This window comes from Scomber scombrus, chromosome 19 (genome assembly GCF_963691925.1).
Source record: "Scomber scombrus chromosome 19, fScoSco1.1, whole genome shotgun sequence".
NCBI lineage: Eukaryota > Metazoa > Chordata > Actinopteri > Scombriformes > Scombridae > Scomber > Scomber scombrus.
The window spans coordinates 4187883-4206546 of NC_084988.1; the positions used below are offsets into that span (position 1 = coordinate 4187883).

At 39.1% G+C, this 18664-nt stretch overlaps 1 protein-coding gene across 3 annotated transcripts in view; it reads left to right on the forward strand.

Annotated features, from left to right (window-relative positions):
* Window positions 1-228: 228 nt before the first annotated feature.
* The window catches only part of atrn (attractin), a 141749-nt gene continuing 123313 nt past the window's right edge, over window positions 229-18664 (forward strand). For all 3 annotated transcript variants that reach the window (XM_062440928.1, XM_062440929.1, XM_062440930.1), the window contains exons 1-2: window positions 229-722; window positions 15304-15387. In XM_062440928.1, the coding sequence (XP_062296912.1) occupies window positions 484-722; window positions 15304-15387 (323 nt within the window). In that variant the 5' untranslated portion in view covers window positions 229-483. The remainder of the gene's footprint in view (window positions 723-15303; window positions 15388-18664) is intronic.

Sequence of the window (18664 nt, forward strand, 5' to 3'; positions counted from 1 at the left end):
CAGAATTATAGTCCTATAGTTTACAATATAGAAAATAATTGTTAATTTTATATAATTATTATTTTTGATGAATTAAAGAGATTAAGCCAATGAAACAGAAACTAGATTGTAAAAGAGGGCGGGAGTTCTCAAAATGAAAGTTTAAACCCCTCCGCGCGCCTCACCTCCCCCCTCCCGGTTGCGCATTTCCGTTGTCATAACGTCACTTCCGGATGTCAATATGCGGCTTGTTGCGGCTCTGGGAACCAGCACCACTGGAAAGATGTAAACCAAGAGCCCTGCCTCAACAACACAGACACTAAAACCGTATCACCAAAAGGAGGAAGAGGAAGAGGAAGAGGAAGAGGAGGGGGGGTTGAGGAACAGTACCGCCGGTCCTCCATTACCGGAGAGCCACCTGCATTGGACGGGTCGTGTTTGGGTCTCTATCCCCCCTGAAAGCAGCGGCGCTTCTGCCTTCACGCAGCCATCTTTTGTGCGAGGATGTACGGGGCGACTCGGCGGGCCTGCTCGGGCTATGGCCGGGACCGGAGCCTGCTGATGTTGCTAACCGCGCTGCTGCTGTCGGTGGTCGGTCTGCTGTCCGGTCTACCGGGCGTCACCGAGGCGAAGGAGTGCGACAAGCCGTGCATGAACGGACAGTGCAACGCCGCCACTGGCAGCTGTGTGTGCTTCCCCGGCTGGGTTGGGGACCAATGCCAGCACTGCGGAGGGCGATTCAGGTACACAGCACAGTGTGGACATGCAGGCTAGAATAAAGCTGCTTTTAATATTTATTGGTGTCATAGGTCAGAGTTCCCACTGTCATGCAATTCCTGGAAAAGTTATGAAATTAGAAAAGCTGTTTTGCAGGCCTGGAAATGGTTTGGGATGAGGTGAATGGTTTGGAAAAGTTTTAAATTAAGGATGACCTGCTCTGATATCAATGATAATGGATGTAAGACAGGGCTGCATGAACTTGGACCCAGTTTTAATGGAGGGGCCAAGTTGGGGGGGGGTCAGCTTTTTTGTTAAAGGTGCACATACAACCTCAGTACAAAATCATTGCAATAAATCTGTCATTTTATTATTAATGCAGTTCGTTTGGGGAGGGGTTGCACAGGGGGGTCCAGACACAGAGTTACTGGGTACACTGGCCCCTGTTGGCCCCCTCTCTAGAGCCACACCTGCAATTTGGACCCGCCCCCCACTTTTTCCATGTCGAAATCAGTAGCTTCATTTAATAGGAATATACAGATCATCAATTTTGCTACTTTTGAGCTTTTTATTATCTTCTAATATGTGATCTGGGGCCCAACGCTTCCTCTGGGATGTAATTGCAAAATGCAGCCATCATTTAGTGAGATCAAAGTGTTAAAACAGCTGTTATAAGGCTCCAGAATACAGGAAATGACATCAAGTCATGGAAATGGGGTAAAATATTATAGAATAGTTATGGAAAAGTTTAGACAATTCATTGGTAAAAATGTGTGGGATAGGTTGTGTGTGGTTTAGCCTACTGTCTGCTTTGCTTTGGGCTAAATCTTCTGTGTGTTAGCTCAGATTTCTTGTCAACAGAAGCCTTGCTGTGCTCACCTGGGGGCTTCAAAGAGCTGCTACTACTACTACTACTACTACTATTACTACTATTACTACTATTACTGCTACTAATGCTACCTCTGCTACTAACATTTGCAGCAGAGTGCCGGCGTTCTGGCCCCAAAGATGCATGATAATGATTTTATGTCATTTGGACAAGGGTGTAACAATGGTTTGAGAAGTGGGGGTGTCTGGAGGGGCCTCCGCCATAAAAATGTTTCCGATTTGAATCCCATTTAGGAACTATGGTGATACAAAATCCAGGAAATAATAAAGTTGGTCATAATGATATATTCTGCCACCAGTATTTTACCACCTAGCTAGGCTGGTAAAATACTGGACTGGATGATCTCAGAGAGGCCAAAGTCTCTTTCCAACACAGTTTAAGAATTGTGAAAGCTTTATTCTAGTTCAGAACCTGCAATAAAGGCATATTTCACAGTTTTCTTCATATTTAGACCACTTTAGATCATGCAGGAATAGATGAAAAAACGCCATGCGGTTAAAAAAAGAATAATTACCCCAGTGGAACTTACGCCCCATCATTTGGATAATGACATTATAACATGTATGTGACTTACGCTTGACCAAGATGAGGCCTGAGTGCCTTTAATCTTCATTAGTGTCACTTCATCTTTGTCATTCAGGCACTCAATTAGACATTTTTCATTGGAGACATTTTAGACATGTCAAAGCAAGAAAACCACAGGTGCAATTAATACAATTAATAACGACTGAGTCCCATTTAGTTTTTCTAATTCGATGACCCTGGTGTATTGCATGGTGGGCCACCAGTATGGGTACCTGTGTGGGACAATCTAGCTCCATATACTCATTTCCTGTGATGGTGTGTCTAAAGGTCTCATTCTTCTACTATGATCAAACATATCACTTCTTCTTCTGTATTTTAAGGTGGTGCTTGACTAAGATCACCTGTTATCAAGGTTGGACTTGGGTCTGTTTTATTGCAGTGGGTCTTCCATTAAGGATCGTTTTGCCTTTAAAATGACGTTAAACAGAACTGTTCCTCTTTAGATAAGCTTGTTTTTAACACCTAGGGGTCATCAAAATTGTTATGTTTCTATCAGTTGATCATTTTCAGTGATTTCACTCAACCCAACCAGGTATTTGTTCCCAGGTTGGTTATCCCAGACCACATTATGATCCTTGTGTTGTGTATTTTTCTGAAGAGGACATGTTGGTACAGTGCTGATCAAGAGCAGAGATCATAGCTGCTGGAGATGTCATGAGGGAGTGTAGATGAGGGTCTTTTATGTAGTTCTGTCAGTCCTGTAGATGAGATAGTTTTGTGTTGCCAAGCTTCACAGCACTCTTTGAAATAGAGCAGGTGTCAGGCTACATCTGAACTAACGTATTGGGATGCTGTTTGTCCCACTCAAGCACTCAGATAACCATTACACACTAATACCAGGACAACAGCAGCAGCAGCAGCAGCAGAAGCAGCAGAAGCTCAGGGCCAAAATGATGGGAAACTTACATGCACACATACCGAAAGCACTCTGTTTTCACAGCTGGAGAAGCTAAGTTAGTGCTGCTGGTTGTATTCATTGAAACATCTGTGAGGTGGGAGGATAGTAACCACTTGATAAAACCAATAACACATCCGTTCTCACTTTCATCCCCTTTTTTCCCCTGCCCACATCCATCCATGCTAGACTTTCCATGCTCACCCTGACTTGACAAAAGGATAGCGACCCACACACATACACACATGCACATATTTTGTAATGGTATACATTCAGGATGCAACGGAAAGGTGTCAAGCATCAATTAACGAGGATATTCATACAATCGTTGCTCCACATCTTGTTCTCTGTCCTCATTAAATTGTCACTTTATATTAGAGTTTGTATTAGCGATGTTCTGGTGAAGAAAATGGCCCTGCAGCACTTGATGACAGCTTCATTTAGATAGAATCAATGATGATTATACTATTGGCTACAGAATTGTGCTCGTCTGCACATCCTGCCAAGATATCCTTAATATGTATTTAATTAGAAAACATAACTTTTCCCCCCCAAAAATCCTCGGTTGAGTCAGTTTTTACTCAAACAGCAATGTTAAACCTCTACTTATCCGTATCCTCTCTTCTTTTTAGCTGTTAGCAGGCTCCTCTTCTTTCAGCATTGTGATGAGCTAGCATGTCTGTGCTGCTAAAATGTGTCCATCAGGGTGTGCCCTCAAGCCAGGCCTCAGCCAAATGTTTTTTAGGAGATCCAGAGCTGTTTTTTGTCCTGTTTTTTAATTTGATACTCGGTGTCATGCTGCCTCAGCTGAGTGCCAGCCTGCCAGGTCATAAAGCAGAGTAGGCAGGAGGCCCCCCGCGGTGTTGTGCATCCTCAGAAACCTTGCCGTCGTCAAGGGAAGAGAAGCTTGGGACTATTTGCACATTAGCACCAGCCAATTGCTGAGATAAATCTGAGCAGGTAAAATGGAGGCTGAATTGCTGCTGAGCTTCTAATGTTTCGGAACGGCTGGGTTGAGTGCTCTCCGGATGAAATAGCTCATCTTGGTTGTGGTTTTAAAAAAAACAAAACGTAGAGCCAGTTGCACTCAAGTGTCAATTAAAACAGTCCATCACTGTGGGAAATCAATGTCGGCTACTAGCTGAATCTTGGAAAACACGGTGACTCAGTTAGTTAGCAAGAAAAACCAAGTGAAACCTGTGATTATTTTTATTATGTCTCATTCTTGTATGGTTTTTTTGCTGAATAATTGTTGAGTTATTAAGTCGTTATATGGTACAGTTGCCTATCACATGAGTCCAAAGTGTTATCTTCCAATCACTCTATCACTTATCTGAACCACAGTTGTAAAAAAAAAAAAAAAAAAAAAAAAAGGATGCGGTTTCTAAGCGTATGAGAAGAAGAAAAGCTGCAGATTCTCACACTGTGAAAAGTAGAAAGTACAAATGTTTGGCATCGCTGTTTGACGAATTACTTGAAACAAGCGATCCAAAGATGCATATCTGCAGAGCTGCTGGCCAGCGACCTTTTTGCATGTCGTCCTCTCCTCTTCTTCTCTCACTCATCCCATGTTTCCTGTCTGCTTTTCTACTGTACACAGACCATTAACGACAAAATCCCTGCAAAAAAAATCCTCCAAGAAAATGCTGCTAATTATTATTTTTGCAGATTGACTAATTGATTCCTCTTGTGTTTGCATGTATCGCTAAAATTGATTAACCATTGGACTCGTTTATCAAGCAAAAAAATGCAAAACATAATCTGGCTCTAGGCTCTAAAATATGGAGATTTTTTATTTTTTTACTGTGTTTCATTTAAACTGTAAATAGAATATCTTGAGGGTTTTGGATCACTATTTGGAGTCAAAACAACCACATTTGAGTTGTTATGCACATTTCCGCAGTTTAAAAAAAATAATTGACCAATTAATTTAGTCAGGGTGCACAGAGGTGCTCAATTAAAATACTTGGTAGTTGCAGCCTTGTGTTTCCTGCAGGCCCTCCAGCACATACAAATGAGATATTAAACATAATACAGCTGTTAGACTAGACTGAGACATTGACCCGCAGTGCTCGGGGTTAGTTCCTGGACACTTCTTCAACGCTGCCCACTGGGCGAAATGCAAGAGGCAATGTGTCCCTGTGGGGATTATTAAAGTTGAACTTGAAACTTCTCTTTTGTCAGTGATCGGTGAGTTCGTCTTCTCCCCGCCAACCTCTTTCCTAAAAGCAGCAGACCAGAGTTTAATTGTCTGCCTCTGTTTCTAAAAAGTCATTGTGGTGAAAAGTGGATAGATGGAGTCCAGTCCTCTTCTGTCAGCGCTGTCAGAGAAGTTGTGAAGCTGGTAGTCTGATATTTGGACCCTGAACTTCACTTTTAAACATAGCAGGACACTGGTTTTGTAGCTATCTCACCACATCAGGCTAATTATCTCCAAATCAAGTGCTAAACTTTCTGCGCTATGATCCCAGACTTCCCCGGAATCGGAGCTGTGTTGTTTTGTTAATGCAGTGAAAGGATTGATAGTTTTTTTTTCGGGGTAGAGCTTGTGGTCTGAGGCGGTGTTTAGCATACAGACAATGCTGCCATACAACGCTTGGTGAATGCTGGTAAAAGCAGCTTTCTGTGGCAGGGTCGTGCCAAGATGGAGTCTCAACTAGCCATGAGGGCCAAAATCAACATGAAGGAGCGGACAAAGACGGGGCAGTATGTTTCGTTGTTGCATCTTTTTTGCATCTGAGGATATTTTTGAAGTTGTGTTCCCGTGCAGCTCAGTGTGCTGAGAGTGGCATTGACTCACATATATGTCTCATATAATTAGATCACAGAAGATGCACTATGGCTGAAATCAATATCATCATATTAAAGGGGGCCTATTATTCTTTTTCCTCATTTTCTGTCATATATATATATATATATATATATATATATATATATATATATATATATATATATATATATATATATATATAATGTTACATAGTCAGATGTTCATTTTAAATGTGGCCAAAGTGTGAAATATTGAGGTAAATCAAGGTTAAAGTGTAATCCAGAGGCTGCTGTGAATGCTCAGTTTTCAACATTTTTTTCTACTTTTGACACAAGCTGATGTCATCTAGGGCCAGATTTCTTTATATGTTCATCTACTCGACTTACACAGGGTTACCCACAACTTCTGCAGTGTGTTTTGGTCTGCTCCGCTCTGCTTGCATCATGGTTGGAGGTAGTCGTGCTAAACTGAGCTAAAATAAGTTGTTAACCTGTTTAAAGTGTGCTGGTTTGTAGAAAATGCAGTGTTAAGCTCTTCATCAAACATCATCATCATCATTGAGGCTGTTTCTGCTTGTACTATTCCTTCCTGCATTGTTTCTAATCAAAATCTATCCAGATGTTGTTTTGTAATGCTGCTAATTGGCTGATGAACACATTTAATTTCCAATAAATTAGTCATTACAGAAGTCTCCTCGATGTTTAGTCATCTGATTTGAAGCGGTAAAATCAGGAAATGTTGGGTTTTCATCAGCAGTAACTTAACATGGCTCTGATAGGTGATAGATAGTTAATAGACCGGTACTTTTTGTTTGTTTGTCTGTTTTGTATCACTTTATTGCAAGTATTTTCTTCCTCACATATTGTACATATTGTTTGTATGTTTATGTTCTTATAGAAAAAGAGACAGAGGCTGAACTGAGGGGCTGCATAAAGGGTCATTATAAGATAAATGAAGAGTTTTTTGACCTGTGAATCATGCAGAGCTGCTCTAGTGGATCCCCAGATTGAAATGAGCATAATAGTTCCCCTTAAATAAGAATATTTTTCTGATATCAATATATCACATCACAAATATAATACATTTTCTCAATTCTTAAACAGTCTGTTCACCTCCCTCCTTAAAAAAAACAAACAAAAAATACTTTCCAGCTCCCGGTGATATCGAGCCTTGCACATGGCACTGGTTTTGTTTTTCTCGGTTTGGAGATAGATCCATCTGTGGGATTTCTGCTTCCGTCCAAGCTCAGTGGAGCCCAGTTTAGTACTGTTTGTGGTCATCGCAGCTTAGAAACATGACAGTTCTTTGGTAAACTTTAGTTTTCCTGGAAAGAAATGTTGCTGTTGATTTATTTTATTTTTCAACATTTTTTAAACACCACAAATGAAAATTCCAGTCATCTCCAATAAACTGAGGTGGAAGTAGAGATGGGTATCTCAAAACCTCATAAACAAGACTATCTACACGGACAGACACCACTAGAGCCTACGCATGTGAGGATATAAGATTTTATCTTAGATTGTGATAAAAAACAACTCCAGCTAAGTTAATCATGGTGAATTTCTGTTATCAGGATAATCATAAATATCCACTCATGAGTATGAATTTCCTGTGATGAGGGTGACTTTCCTCACAAGTGACTTGAAAAACTGTCTGACTCACTATTCTTCTGAATTGCCATTTGCCTGCCTTATTAATGGATTATTTTCTCTCATTGTGGTTACCTGCTGGGTTTTGGCAAGAGTCTGTTTTTCCACTAAAAATGATGTTCACACAAAAAAAGATGCAAGTCCTGTGAAGCAATACAAATATTAGTTTCTTAACAAAATGTAAGATGAAGTCATTCCAGTATGTTTTAGTGCCATTTTAAGAGTTTTAAGCGAGTTTTTTAGATAATTATGGTGAGTTTTGAGGAGAATCGTGTCATCAGATTGTCATATCGTCCCAAGCCTACTAGAGCTACATAAAAATGTGTTTCTTTTGAATTCAGTATTTTTAATTACATGTACAGCAGTCCAGTCCTAAATGTAGATCATAGTAAAACCATAGTTTGTTAAAGGTTAATAGTTCAGCTTCACTGGGACATAACATGCACTTAAGCTGCTGTAAGTTTATGGGGGGAAAACATCAGAAAACATCACTTTTTCACTGCAGAATCAGAGCTGTTGAATTGCTCATTTAGTTTATCCTCATCAATGTCAGTTAAACAGTTCCTTTATTTTTTGGAAAACCTATTTTTATATGGTTAAATAACCCGAGCCATAACTGCCACTCCTAAATTTGATCAGTGTTGCCATGAGGCTGAACTGTAGTAGTTTTCATGCTCTGGTCAGATTATGGCTACAAAAGTCAGCTTTATGCTTCTCGGCACAAAGAGATCCTCAGACTTGGGACTTTATTTTTTTTTATTGGTATGAGATACAGCTTTTGGTAGACAGTTCAGTTTTTTATTGAGAACGGGCTTATGAGCCAATCCCCCCCCCCCTAGTGAATAAATTCCTTATCCATCTTACTTAGAGTCAGTGTAAGCCTCTGACGCATGTTCATGTCCAGACACCAACTCTACCTCCCCCCCAATTTCTAATGTGGTTAATGTGGGACTGTGTGCCAACTAATGACTGTATTTCCTGCTCATCTTTGAACTGATCTAGTGCAGTATGCATGAATGTATCTTCTGATGTGTCTGGAACTGGCTGTGAAATAAACCTAATAATCCTGACACTGGTGCACTGTAAACACGTCCCATACTGCCTTCCCCTTGAGTCAATAACCTGCGTTTGTTAACATGTAATAAGCTGATAAAATGGCATAATTGTTTAGGATTGTTTTTTGTGTCCGAGCAGCCTTATGTTAGTTTCCTCCCAACGTGGTTTGCCAGTTAGCATCGTTTGTCTTTGCTGACTTTTGCATCATTACTTTTGTTACAACCACAAAACCGCCAATCAGTGGAATAGCATGAAAATGTCAGGAGTGTTTATCACATCTGTCATATATACTTGTGTTTGTGCAAACTGGGAACCCACTCTCACAAAGATTACTTCATAGTAGGACCGGGCAATAAATCAATATTATATAGTATCGTATCAAGGATTGTGATATGGAATAAGTGTCTTTTCCTGCTTTTAGAGGCTACATTACAGTAAAAATGTCTTTTTCTGAGCTTAACAGATTATTCTATTATCTACCTTTATCCACTTAGTCATTATATCCACATTATAATAATCAGTGCTGCAACTAATCGACTAGTCCTTTGGAAAATGGTGAGAAATGTTGATCGATTCTTTCCAAAAAGCCTTTTGATACGACCTTAAATGTATATCTTCGTCTTGACTAACAGTCCACTGTCATACATGATGAAAGAAAACAGAAGATATTCACATTTAGGAAGCTGGTACTGAAAAAATGAGTCTAAACGATTACCAAAATAAGTGCTGATGAATTTTCGGTCGATCAATAAATCGACTCGTGTTTGCAGCTGTAAATCTAATCACTGTTTCATTAGTAGTCTGGATTAGTCAAGATGTTGAGTCACTCACTAGGGTGTTGATATCTTATCAGCGACATTTTAAACAATATCCCAATCATCCCCTGATATACTGCGGATCTGTTTGTCTTGGCCTGAGATCAACTTCGGTTGGGATATTTTTAGTTCCACCGCTCTTCTGCTGCGTCGAGCCTTTTTGCTGTTGTGTCTTGTGTGGTCTGCGTGTTAGTCTGCGGTCCGTCCTGAGGCGCTCTCTGGAACCTGTTTGAAGACTGACCCCACTTTACTACAAGCTCTGCCGAGCGACCAGCCTGCCAGCCCTCTGCAGAGACTAATGGGGTGCACTGCTGTACTGCTGATTTATTCTTGCAGAGGCAGAGAAATGTGTCCTATTCACTGTTACCCAGAGCCATAGAGGAGGTTCAATATATATATATAATACTGGATGGATTTACTCACAGCTGTACACAAAGGTTATGATGGATGAAATGACAGTGGGAAAAAGTGTGAAGATATGAAATCATGATGTCAGTTAATCTCACTTTCACAAATTATAAGAGGACATAATTTAATTTGGGAATCTGCATGGTTTCAGTGGAGATAGGATGCACTTTAACCCTCACATACTGTTCATATTCTGATTCATAATTGCTCTCTACACCAATTCATATTAATAAATTCCCTGTCATTCAGTAATATATGTTTGATTTATAATTAATAAAGCTATAAGAGATCAAACAGAGTGTATTCTATGTACTTATGGAGAAAAAAAAGACATACACAATCACTATTTTATGGTCTTGGAGAACATTTTATAGAATGTGAAGAATTTGAAGTCAAATTTTTACATTTGCATATACAAAAAAAAAGCGTTTTATTTCTATTTTTGTAAACTGTGGATCACATTAGGAAAGGTCCAGCTTACAGAAATGTGCATAGAGTGTTTGTACAGCTCTGAAATGTAAAAAAATGAACAGTCTGTAAGGGTTAAAGCAAATGAAAGAGAGGATTTCAACATAAAAAAACATATTAAAGTGCAATTGTAAGTCAAAAGCAAAACCCGCTGAGGCGTGGCGAGCACAGAAACGCTGGAAAATAGTCCCAACTTATCACACATATCAAGGATTTTCAGCTTTGAGAATGTTTTGACTACCCAGCCTTTGTTTACTTGTTACCAGCCACATTCAGTCCTCAGCTCTGCTTCTCCATCGCTGCTGCTGCTGACTAACTTCATGTCAGTGTGTGTCTCTTGGAGGTTTTGCCATGGCAACGTTAAAAAAAAAGGAAGGGTAGTGTATTTATTGTTAGCTGCAACATCTGTTTTTTGTTTTTTTTGGGTGCATATATTGTGTATCTCACTGGACCCCAAACTGCTCAGGAGCCACTGTGAAGACAAGTATCACATCATCCCTTAAAAATGTTCTTACCTTTTTTTTACCTTGTTAACCTTTAATCAAGATACAAGGCTTCTACTTCTACTACATGTGCACAATCATGTGAAATGATCCGATTTGATCCACCAGCCTGAATTCAATAACATCATAACAAAAGTGGAATTTTCTCCCAAATTTTTTCCCTCTGATTGATTTAAAGTCTGATAGCAGCTCCGCTTTTCTATGCCTGTCCAGACAGCCTGTAGCATTTACTCTCTGTCTGAGCTTGCTCTTTTCCCTCGCGAGCCCGTGCAGGACCGTTGTCGCCTTTTTGAATGAGGGGAATCGTGTTTGCTTTACTCTCACGCCACGCCACTTTGCCATTTGCAGAGCGCTTTGGCTCTGCTGCTGCCGGCTCACTGTTTGCATGAGAAAGAGCCGTTGTTGGATGTCACCGTTACCGTGGATGCAAAGCTCGAGTTCTTATTGAAGTGCAGACACCTGCCGCCATATTCTTCTAATTTACATGTCGCAGTGTTGCTCAGGTATTAAAGGACCATACTGTTGTTTTTTATGTGTTGGCAGATTATCTACAAACACATGTGCTTGACAGTATTATTGGCCACAGATAAGCCACACTCTTTGTTTTTTACATTGCCTGATAAAAATCCAAGAACACATTGGTTTCCAGTATTTTATGATACGATATGAAATCAAGTTGCCATGAGACACAAAAAAAAACACATGAAATCTAAGCTGATGCTAGGATACACCACCACCCAGAAAGAGTTTTGTTTTTAATCAGCCTCCGCTTGCAACTTCCCACACTATGACAACATATCTGTGACGATCAAATAAAGGGAACAAAATGTCCACTCCGCTGCCATTTATTTGTCTTTAACATATGATTCAGAAGGGAAGCATTCACATGTGTTTTTTTTAAAGCTCAGGGTAGGGCTGTGGAAAATGGTTGTTAGGGACTAAAACATGAAAAATCACTGGCGTTGTCTATTTTTTTTTTTAGTTCAGTTCCCATTTTAATCTCCTGTGTGTTTCACGTAGAGATTGCGGTGCTCTTTGTATGCTTCATTATAGCAAGGGTCAGTTGTAAAAGAGACTTTATAACATGACAATTCCAGTTGAAATGGTTTATATTGCCTCAGTGTTGTGAATGAGGCTTTATTATAATAACATGTAAAGTCCAGTTGAGATGTTTTTTTATTGCCTCACTGTTGTAAATGACCTTATCTTCACGGTGCTTGATTTCCACCAACGGCTTCCCTCTCTTAAAATCTAACTTTATGACCCAAATTGATCTGCCCAACTGATTTGCACCAAAAAAAAACATGAATATTTACCACATTACTGCTCAGTTGTTCAATCTGACTGATAGTTCAAGGTGTGAGCAGAACATTTAAACTCTATTAGGTTAAAAAAAGAAGAAGAATAAAACAGTTTTTAAGGGTAGTTTTAGTTTGAGCTGATTTCAAGCCAACATTAACACTGCAGCAGACACTTTTTGAGTCACATCAGTATTCTTTTAGTGTTTCCTTTAATTTTATGCAGCTGCTGTGTTTTGGGGGAGGTTTGTTTCCTCAGTAAAGTTAGTTCCTGTTGTTGTCCCAGTTATTGTAAGTTCACATTGAGTGTGCATTGCTTCAAAGGTCTGGTTTTATTGGCCCAGGTTGTGAGAAATGTCTCCCGGACGTTTCTACTGTCGATACAGAAGAATTCAGGGGGATGAATTTATAAAAAAATGACGTTTGGAACAATTTATCTTCCCAGGAGTTATTTCCACAGTATGGATAATCCACAGACCTCATTGTTAGGTTTTCATTGGAGCTATGATAATGATTCATAGTTACTCAGTAGTTATTTCTCAACAGGCTCATTGCTGTTCAGTTTTTTGTTGCTTTGAGTGCTGCAAAGGAAATTACGTTTACCTCCATTGTTTTGAGATAGCAGGAAAAGACGTAGGTGGGGATAGAAATGATTTGAATTGTTTGATACCACTTGGGGTCTGTGAATTGTTAATTGTCTGTTTGGATCCCTGTTAGACGTAAGTTTGACACCTACGAAATTCTGCACATGAATTAGGTGAACTTAGCTTTTAAATGGTATTTTTAATGGTCACTTTAAATAAAAACACCACCTAGGATCATTTAAAGTATTATTTGATCATCTCGTGTATGAGCTGGATCTTGTAGCAGCAGAGCTGTAGTTTGAGTATGACTAAAAAAAAAAAGTGCTGACCTTGCAGAAGGTTGAGTCAGGCTATGTTTAAAGAGGGTGGTGGTGTGTTGGGTTAAGAACAATCTGGAGCCTCTGGTCCTCTGAGGGAGCTCTGTTTGTCTGCTAGCCGGGAGAGTTGGGAGTCCCTGCAGTCTCCCGGCTGTATTAGCAGTGAGAGATGTGTAATTACAGCGCCGGTGTACTCGTTAGCTAACCGCTGAGACGTGCCACGTGAAAAGTGCTAGGTGAAAAAACCCACTCTGTTACAAACACTTACAGTACAAGCTGTGAGCATGCAAATGTAAGAAAAAAGGGGAAGTTTTGTGTGTGTGTGGTTATTAATTTGGTAACTCTGAGGGGAAGTGGTTGACTTTGTTGTTAGCAGAAACACTTCTAAATGATCAGTTTATTTCCCCTGATGTCTATTTTGGTGGCAGATGTATTGCAAATGACACACTGACTGTAAGACGTGAGTTGCAGGGAAATCTTAAGAGCATTGTTGCAATATAGTGTCATATATTTGGCCTGTAAAGTTGTTGTTAACTCAACAACACCCTTGTCCTTGGACCCTGAGCTGCCCGGCCCACACAGCTGCAGCTATTGGCCTGCAGATCAGCTACTAAAGGTTTCAATAAGCAGAAAGCGCTGCACACTTGGTTCTTAGAAGCAAATGAAAAACTTGGGTTATGCAATACCCAGCAGGGACCCCCCCACCCTAGAAGTTTTGGGTATGAATTAAAAAAACAAGAAGAAGAAATTATGTTAAATGCTCAAACAGAGAGAATGATATCCTGTTTATGAAGTGATGGTGCAGAAGCTGTGCATAAAAGCAGACTTTTTATTTAAGATTCACCCACATTGAGTTGAGTCAAACCCATTATTATGCATAAATGTAGTTTTTTATGTAGCTTTCTCCTAAAAAAGTGTTATATTTGGTGTTTGGTTTCACTGCAGTACATAGATTTGTTGTTCGCCGTGTGCTGCCGCTGTTAAACGAGGACGGAGTGTTGTGTTTCTCAGTAGACTTTGGTCTGAAGCGCTGCTGGGAGACTGTTTTGGAACAGGACTGCGACTGGGTGTGTTAGCGGAGTCATTGCACCCTGAGACCTACATCAGTAATGATACAATCTCTGACTGCGTCTAAGTGTCCCCTGTGTAATTTGGCTCTTCTTTTGCTGCTGTGTCATCAAGCAGGAATTGATCAGGCAGTAACAGAAGGGCCGGGGCGTCGTACTGTACTATTACGGTGTTAGCGCTCGACCTCGGATGATAGTTTACTGTGAGGTTTAATTATTCTCGGTGTGTCGTTGGCTTGTCCTCTCGCGCTCCTTGCACAAACACACAGCTGCATGAACTGTAAAGTTAAGTAGCGGAAGTTAGTGTTTACCTTCAGCTCGTCTCCGCTCGGCTGGCCGGTAGCTCTTGTGTAACGCGACTGTGTGTAATCATTTCTGTGGTGTCACTACCCGATCCCCGGTTTGTTTTAGTTTAAAAAAAACAAAAAAAAAAACATTTTAACTGCAGCAAGCTGTAGATAATTACATGAAACAAATGTCAGAATTGATGGAGCAAAGTTGACTTGGAGTAAAACTTTAGTGCTGAAAGGATTTGACTGAAATTGACTGGATTAATTAATTATTTTTATAACTGATATGTTAGTTACTGATATAAATATGTTGTTTTTTTTCATTAAAAGTAGTAAAACTTCCCCTGGTACAAGGTGACACTAATTTATAGGTTGCTTGTTTATTCTGATCAATATAATTAAATGATATTAATTGATCAACGACATACATAGCAACAACAACAACGACATTTGAACATTTGAACATGTTTGCTTAATAAATAAAATATAATCCATTTCTTATTTGTCAGTTGGTGCTAAACACAACATTAAATTGATTTATCTTTTTTTTTTTTTAAATCAGATAACAACACTAAACATTTTCCTGTTATGTCTTATGTAACTTAAATATGAGAGGTCACTTTTTTGAAAAGTAGGAAGACAGAAAAGAAAGACGTTAGTTTTTCTTTTTCTATCAGATAATCAATAGATTCATTAAATTCAGTTAGGAGAATTGTTCAAAGACCCGTTGATGTTATTGGTCCATCAGTTATTTCACCTTTTTTTTTTTTTTAAAGCAATGATTTCTATTTATATATGAAATGATAATAATATCTTGATCATGAGGCATTTTCCTTCCTTTTTTTACTTTCACTTCTTTTTAATGTGACATTTGAACACTGTTCTCATCTCTTTTGCATAAAGGTCATAACTTCAGTTAAATAAAGGATGATTTAGAGTATATGACACTGTTTGAAGGTTTTCTACTTGTCCAGCCAACCAACCTTCCTTCTTCTCTCTCTCCCTTTTTTTAGGCTAACGGGACCTTCTGGTTACCTGACTGACGGACCAGGAAACTACAAGTACAAGACCAAGTGCACCTGGCTTATTGAGGGACAGTAAGTTGATTATTCGCGCGCAGATCAAACACCAGATCAGATCAGACGTTTGCACCAAACTGGCTCCTCAATTCTTGGAAGTCTTGAAAATCCTTCTGACACTAATTGAATCCCTTAATTTTATTTCATTTTTAAATTTTCTCCCTCTTGGTGAACATCTGTCCTAAACGAGGTCAGGAACGGTACACGTTCATACCTGATGAATGGGCCTTTTTTCTTCTAGACAGTTTTAATGGTGTTGTGCCATAAAACAAATTCAATCTATGCACTTATCTTGTCCTGTGCAAAAGATCAAAAAGAAAGAAAGAAAGACATAAAAGTATTGGACACAGTAAATGAAACAGAGTCTTACTGATGGATTCCCGAAACTGAAGCTGCAATGCTCATTTTAATAGTTTAATACACATATTTGTACACACTGCGGGCCTTCAGTAGATTTTACAGTGTATCTATCTTAGTGGTGATGGATGACAATGAATGGCAAAGCAACTGAGAAAGTCAATACTACTCCTCTGACGTTGTAGTCAGCATAACCGCACCTCAGAGTATCGATCTGGGAGCAATAATTCTTAATTATTTTCCCCCCATTTTTTTTTTGGCGCCAACTCATCTGATAAATCGTTTGATTACATTTACATTTTAGGCATTTAGCCAACACTCGCATTCACTTCACTTCGACAGGACGCGTAGTTGTCGCAGGGGTTTGAACTTGTGACCTTCCTGTTCTCAGACGGCTTCTCTAATCACTCGGCCATGCGGTTGTCCGACATTTTTATTACACTGCTAACGACACATTCGTATGCTTATCTCCGAGGCCTCTGCCTGTTCTTAACGGGAGATTAATGCAGTGACGCGTCGTGCATCAAAATGACAAAGAATACTTTTTTTTAAAGGAGGCTCGTAAGCATCGGACGGACATTCATGTTCACGTCTAAACTGCTTCCTCTGCAGTTATAGTGTGCTGAATCAAATGCAGTTGCCGGAAGGGACTTGACCCACTGAAAAGCAGTAAAATAATTTGTTTAAAAAGAAGAGAAATGTCTGTGCTGTGTGCCTTGCTGCCAGGCCCAAGGGGACCTTGACGGTAATTGCTGAAGTAAAAAAAAAAAAAAAGGACATTTCTTTGTCAGATCTCCCCAGTCAGTTATCATTTTTGATTCTTTTTTTTTTTTTAACCAGTCACAAGTCCTCTTTTCTAATCAAACCTCAGCTTATTTGTCTGCTCAGGGGTGGGGGGAGGTGGGGGGGGAGTGAGTGAGTCACTGCTTCACTCTAATAAATAAAATTGCGAGCAGAAAAATGTGACTATTCATTCATAACATTTCCTGTACATCTTGTGCCCTCATCGTAGACGCGCTAAATGGACCTTTGTTTATCTTCCCTCCTTTTTGAATGATTTCATTTTGCGACGTTAACTAAATTTAGAGCTGAGGGACAGTTTTAAGAATCCCATGAATTCCTTCAATCAAAAAACCTGATTAAAACAAGCTTCAAGTTTCCTGTTTTTCCATCAGCTGCCCTTTTTTTTATTTATTGTAAAAGCCACAGACAGTTAATGCAATATAACTTTATTCTGTTTACTTTGTGGTATTTATATTTGACAGACAGATAGCATATGAGTTATATTGTAAAAGAGTATTAAACTCTACTAAAAGATAATTAAAGGAAGTATTACAGTATTGCTTTTCTATTAGCTTTTCTCAACCATGTATTGATTTAATGCAAATGTTGTGTCAGGGAGGGCAACCGCCTGCAGGGAAATGCTTTTAAATACTTGTTGTAGGTGGAAACGGTTTCTACCATATCAGCCTGTTAATTATTCACTTTTTAATGTTTAAATTGCGATTTATTCTGCTCATGTGGCTGAGTAAATAGCTGACTGCAGTACACACTCTCACTGGGTGTTGTATTTAGCAGTCAGGTACTTAAGCTGGTGAAACAGTAACTTTCACAACCTTCCTGATAATAGACATGTGTGAACATCAGGAATGTGTTTTAATAGCTACTCACTACTTACTCCGAAACTGGTGTTGTTAAGATGTCGAGTGATCTTAAAGATTCCCGCCAGGTATGTTTGAAGACATAAAAAAATACAATGCTTTGACTGAAAAATTGAGTCTGATATAGTTTTCCACTAAAAAAACCTCCTTAAATATCCTTAAAAAGACATCTCCTCTTTCTCTTTCATTGAAAAATATAGAAACTAAGAAAATTCAAGATATTTTTTATTTTGAAATTTGAACTCAAAAGGCGTCTCTTTACTTACTAAAATCTATTTAAAGTATAAATATTGTACATTTTCTGTGTTGAGGCATTTTATACTTTGACATTTATTACAGCTGCAGTTATCCGAGCCCCCAGAGGCCTTCTGCTGTCAAAAGCTATACACGATGAATATGAATAAAAGTGTCTAAGTGTACTGGAGGCTTTAAGTTTCCACCTCACGGTTGTGTCAAGTTGCCCATTGGACCATAATTTGTTGATGTCAAAAAAACAAGCTTGTACATACACGTCTTAAACCCACATTTAATCAGAGCATAGAGTAACTTTCCAGTTTCAGCAGATTATAACCATCAAACTCAGCACATACGTCATTGTTAACAGTGAAGCTCAAAATATCCAATAGAAGGAACAAGAAGAAAAACAGAAGGGGATTTTACTATTTGAATCCTGATCAGGAAAGTCCCGTTCTTATTTCCAAAATATTCCCTGTCAGCGTGATGCCTGCACATACTCTACATATCACTTTTAAAGAATGTGGAAAAAAGGTTAAAGGGAAGTTAAACTTTTCCTGTCAGATATTCACATAAAATTTGTTTTTGCAGTTTGAATAGAAAAGTTAAAGTGCCCAGAGCTTTAAAAAATGAAAAACCTACTGCAATGCTAGACTACAAAAGCTGATATAATAATAAATAATGTTGTGTGGTACGAGCTGTCAAAGCAACAACAGTCGGCTTGTTGCACCAACCTAAGAGCCGTCGACTCTCACACAAGTTGTGTTATTGTAAAGTTTGAGTTAAAATAGTTTTTTCTATGAATGCGTCTGTGTATCAATACAAGAGGAATACTGAATGACTGATGGAGGTATGTGTGATTGTTCTGATGTTGCTTTGCCTTTGTTGAGTTTGGTTGTAGTTTTGAAGTAGTGAACAATAAGGCCTGACTGATACGGGAGTTTTTGAGCCAATACCAATATTAAAATCTGATAGTAAGATATTGGCCAAAAATCTTAAACACTCATCCCCTCAATTGTGGTTATCAAACACATGTAATAAAG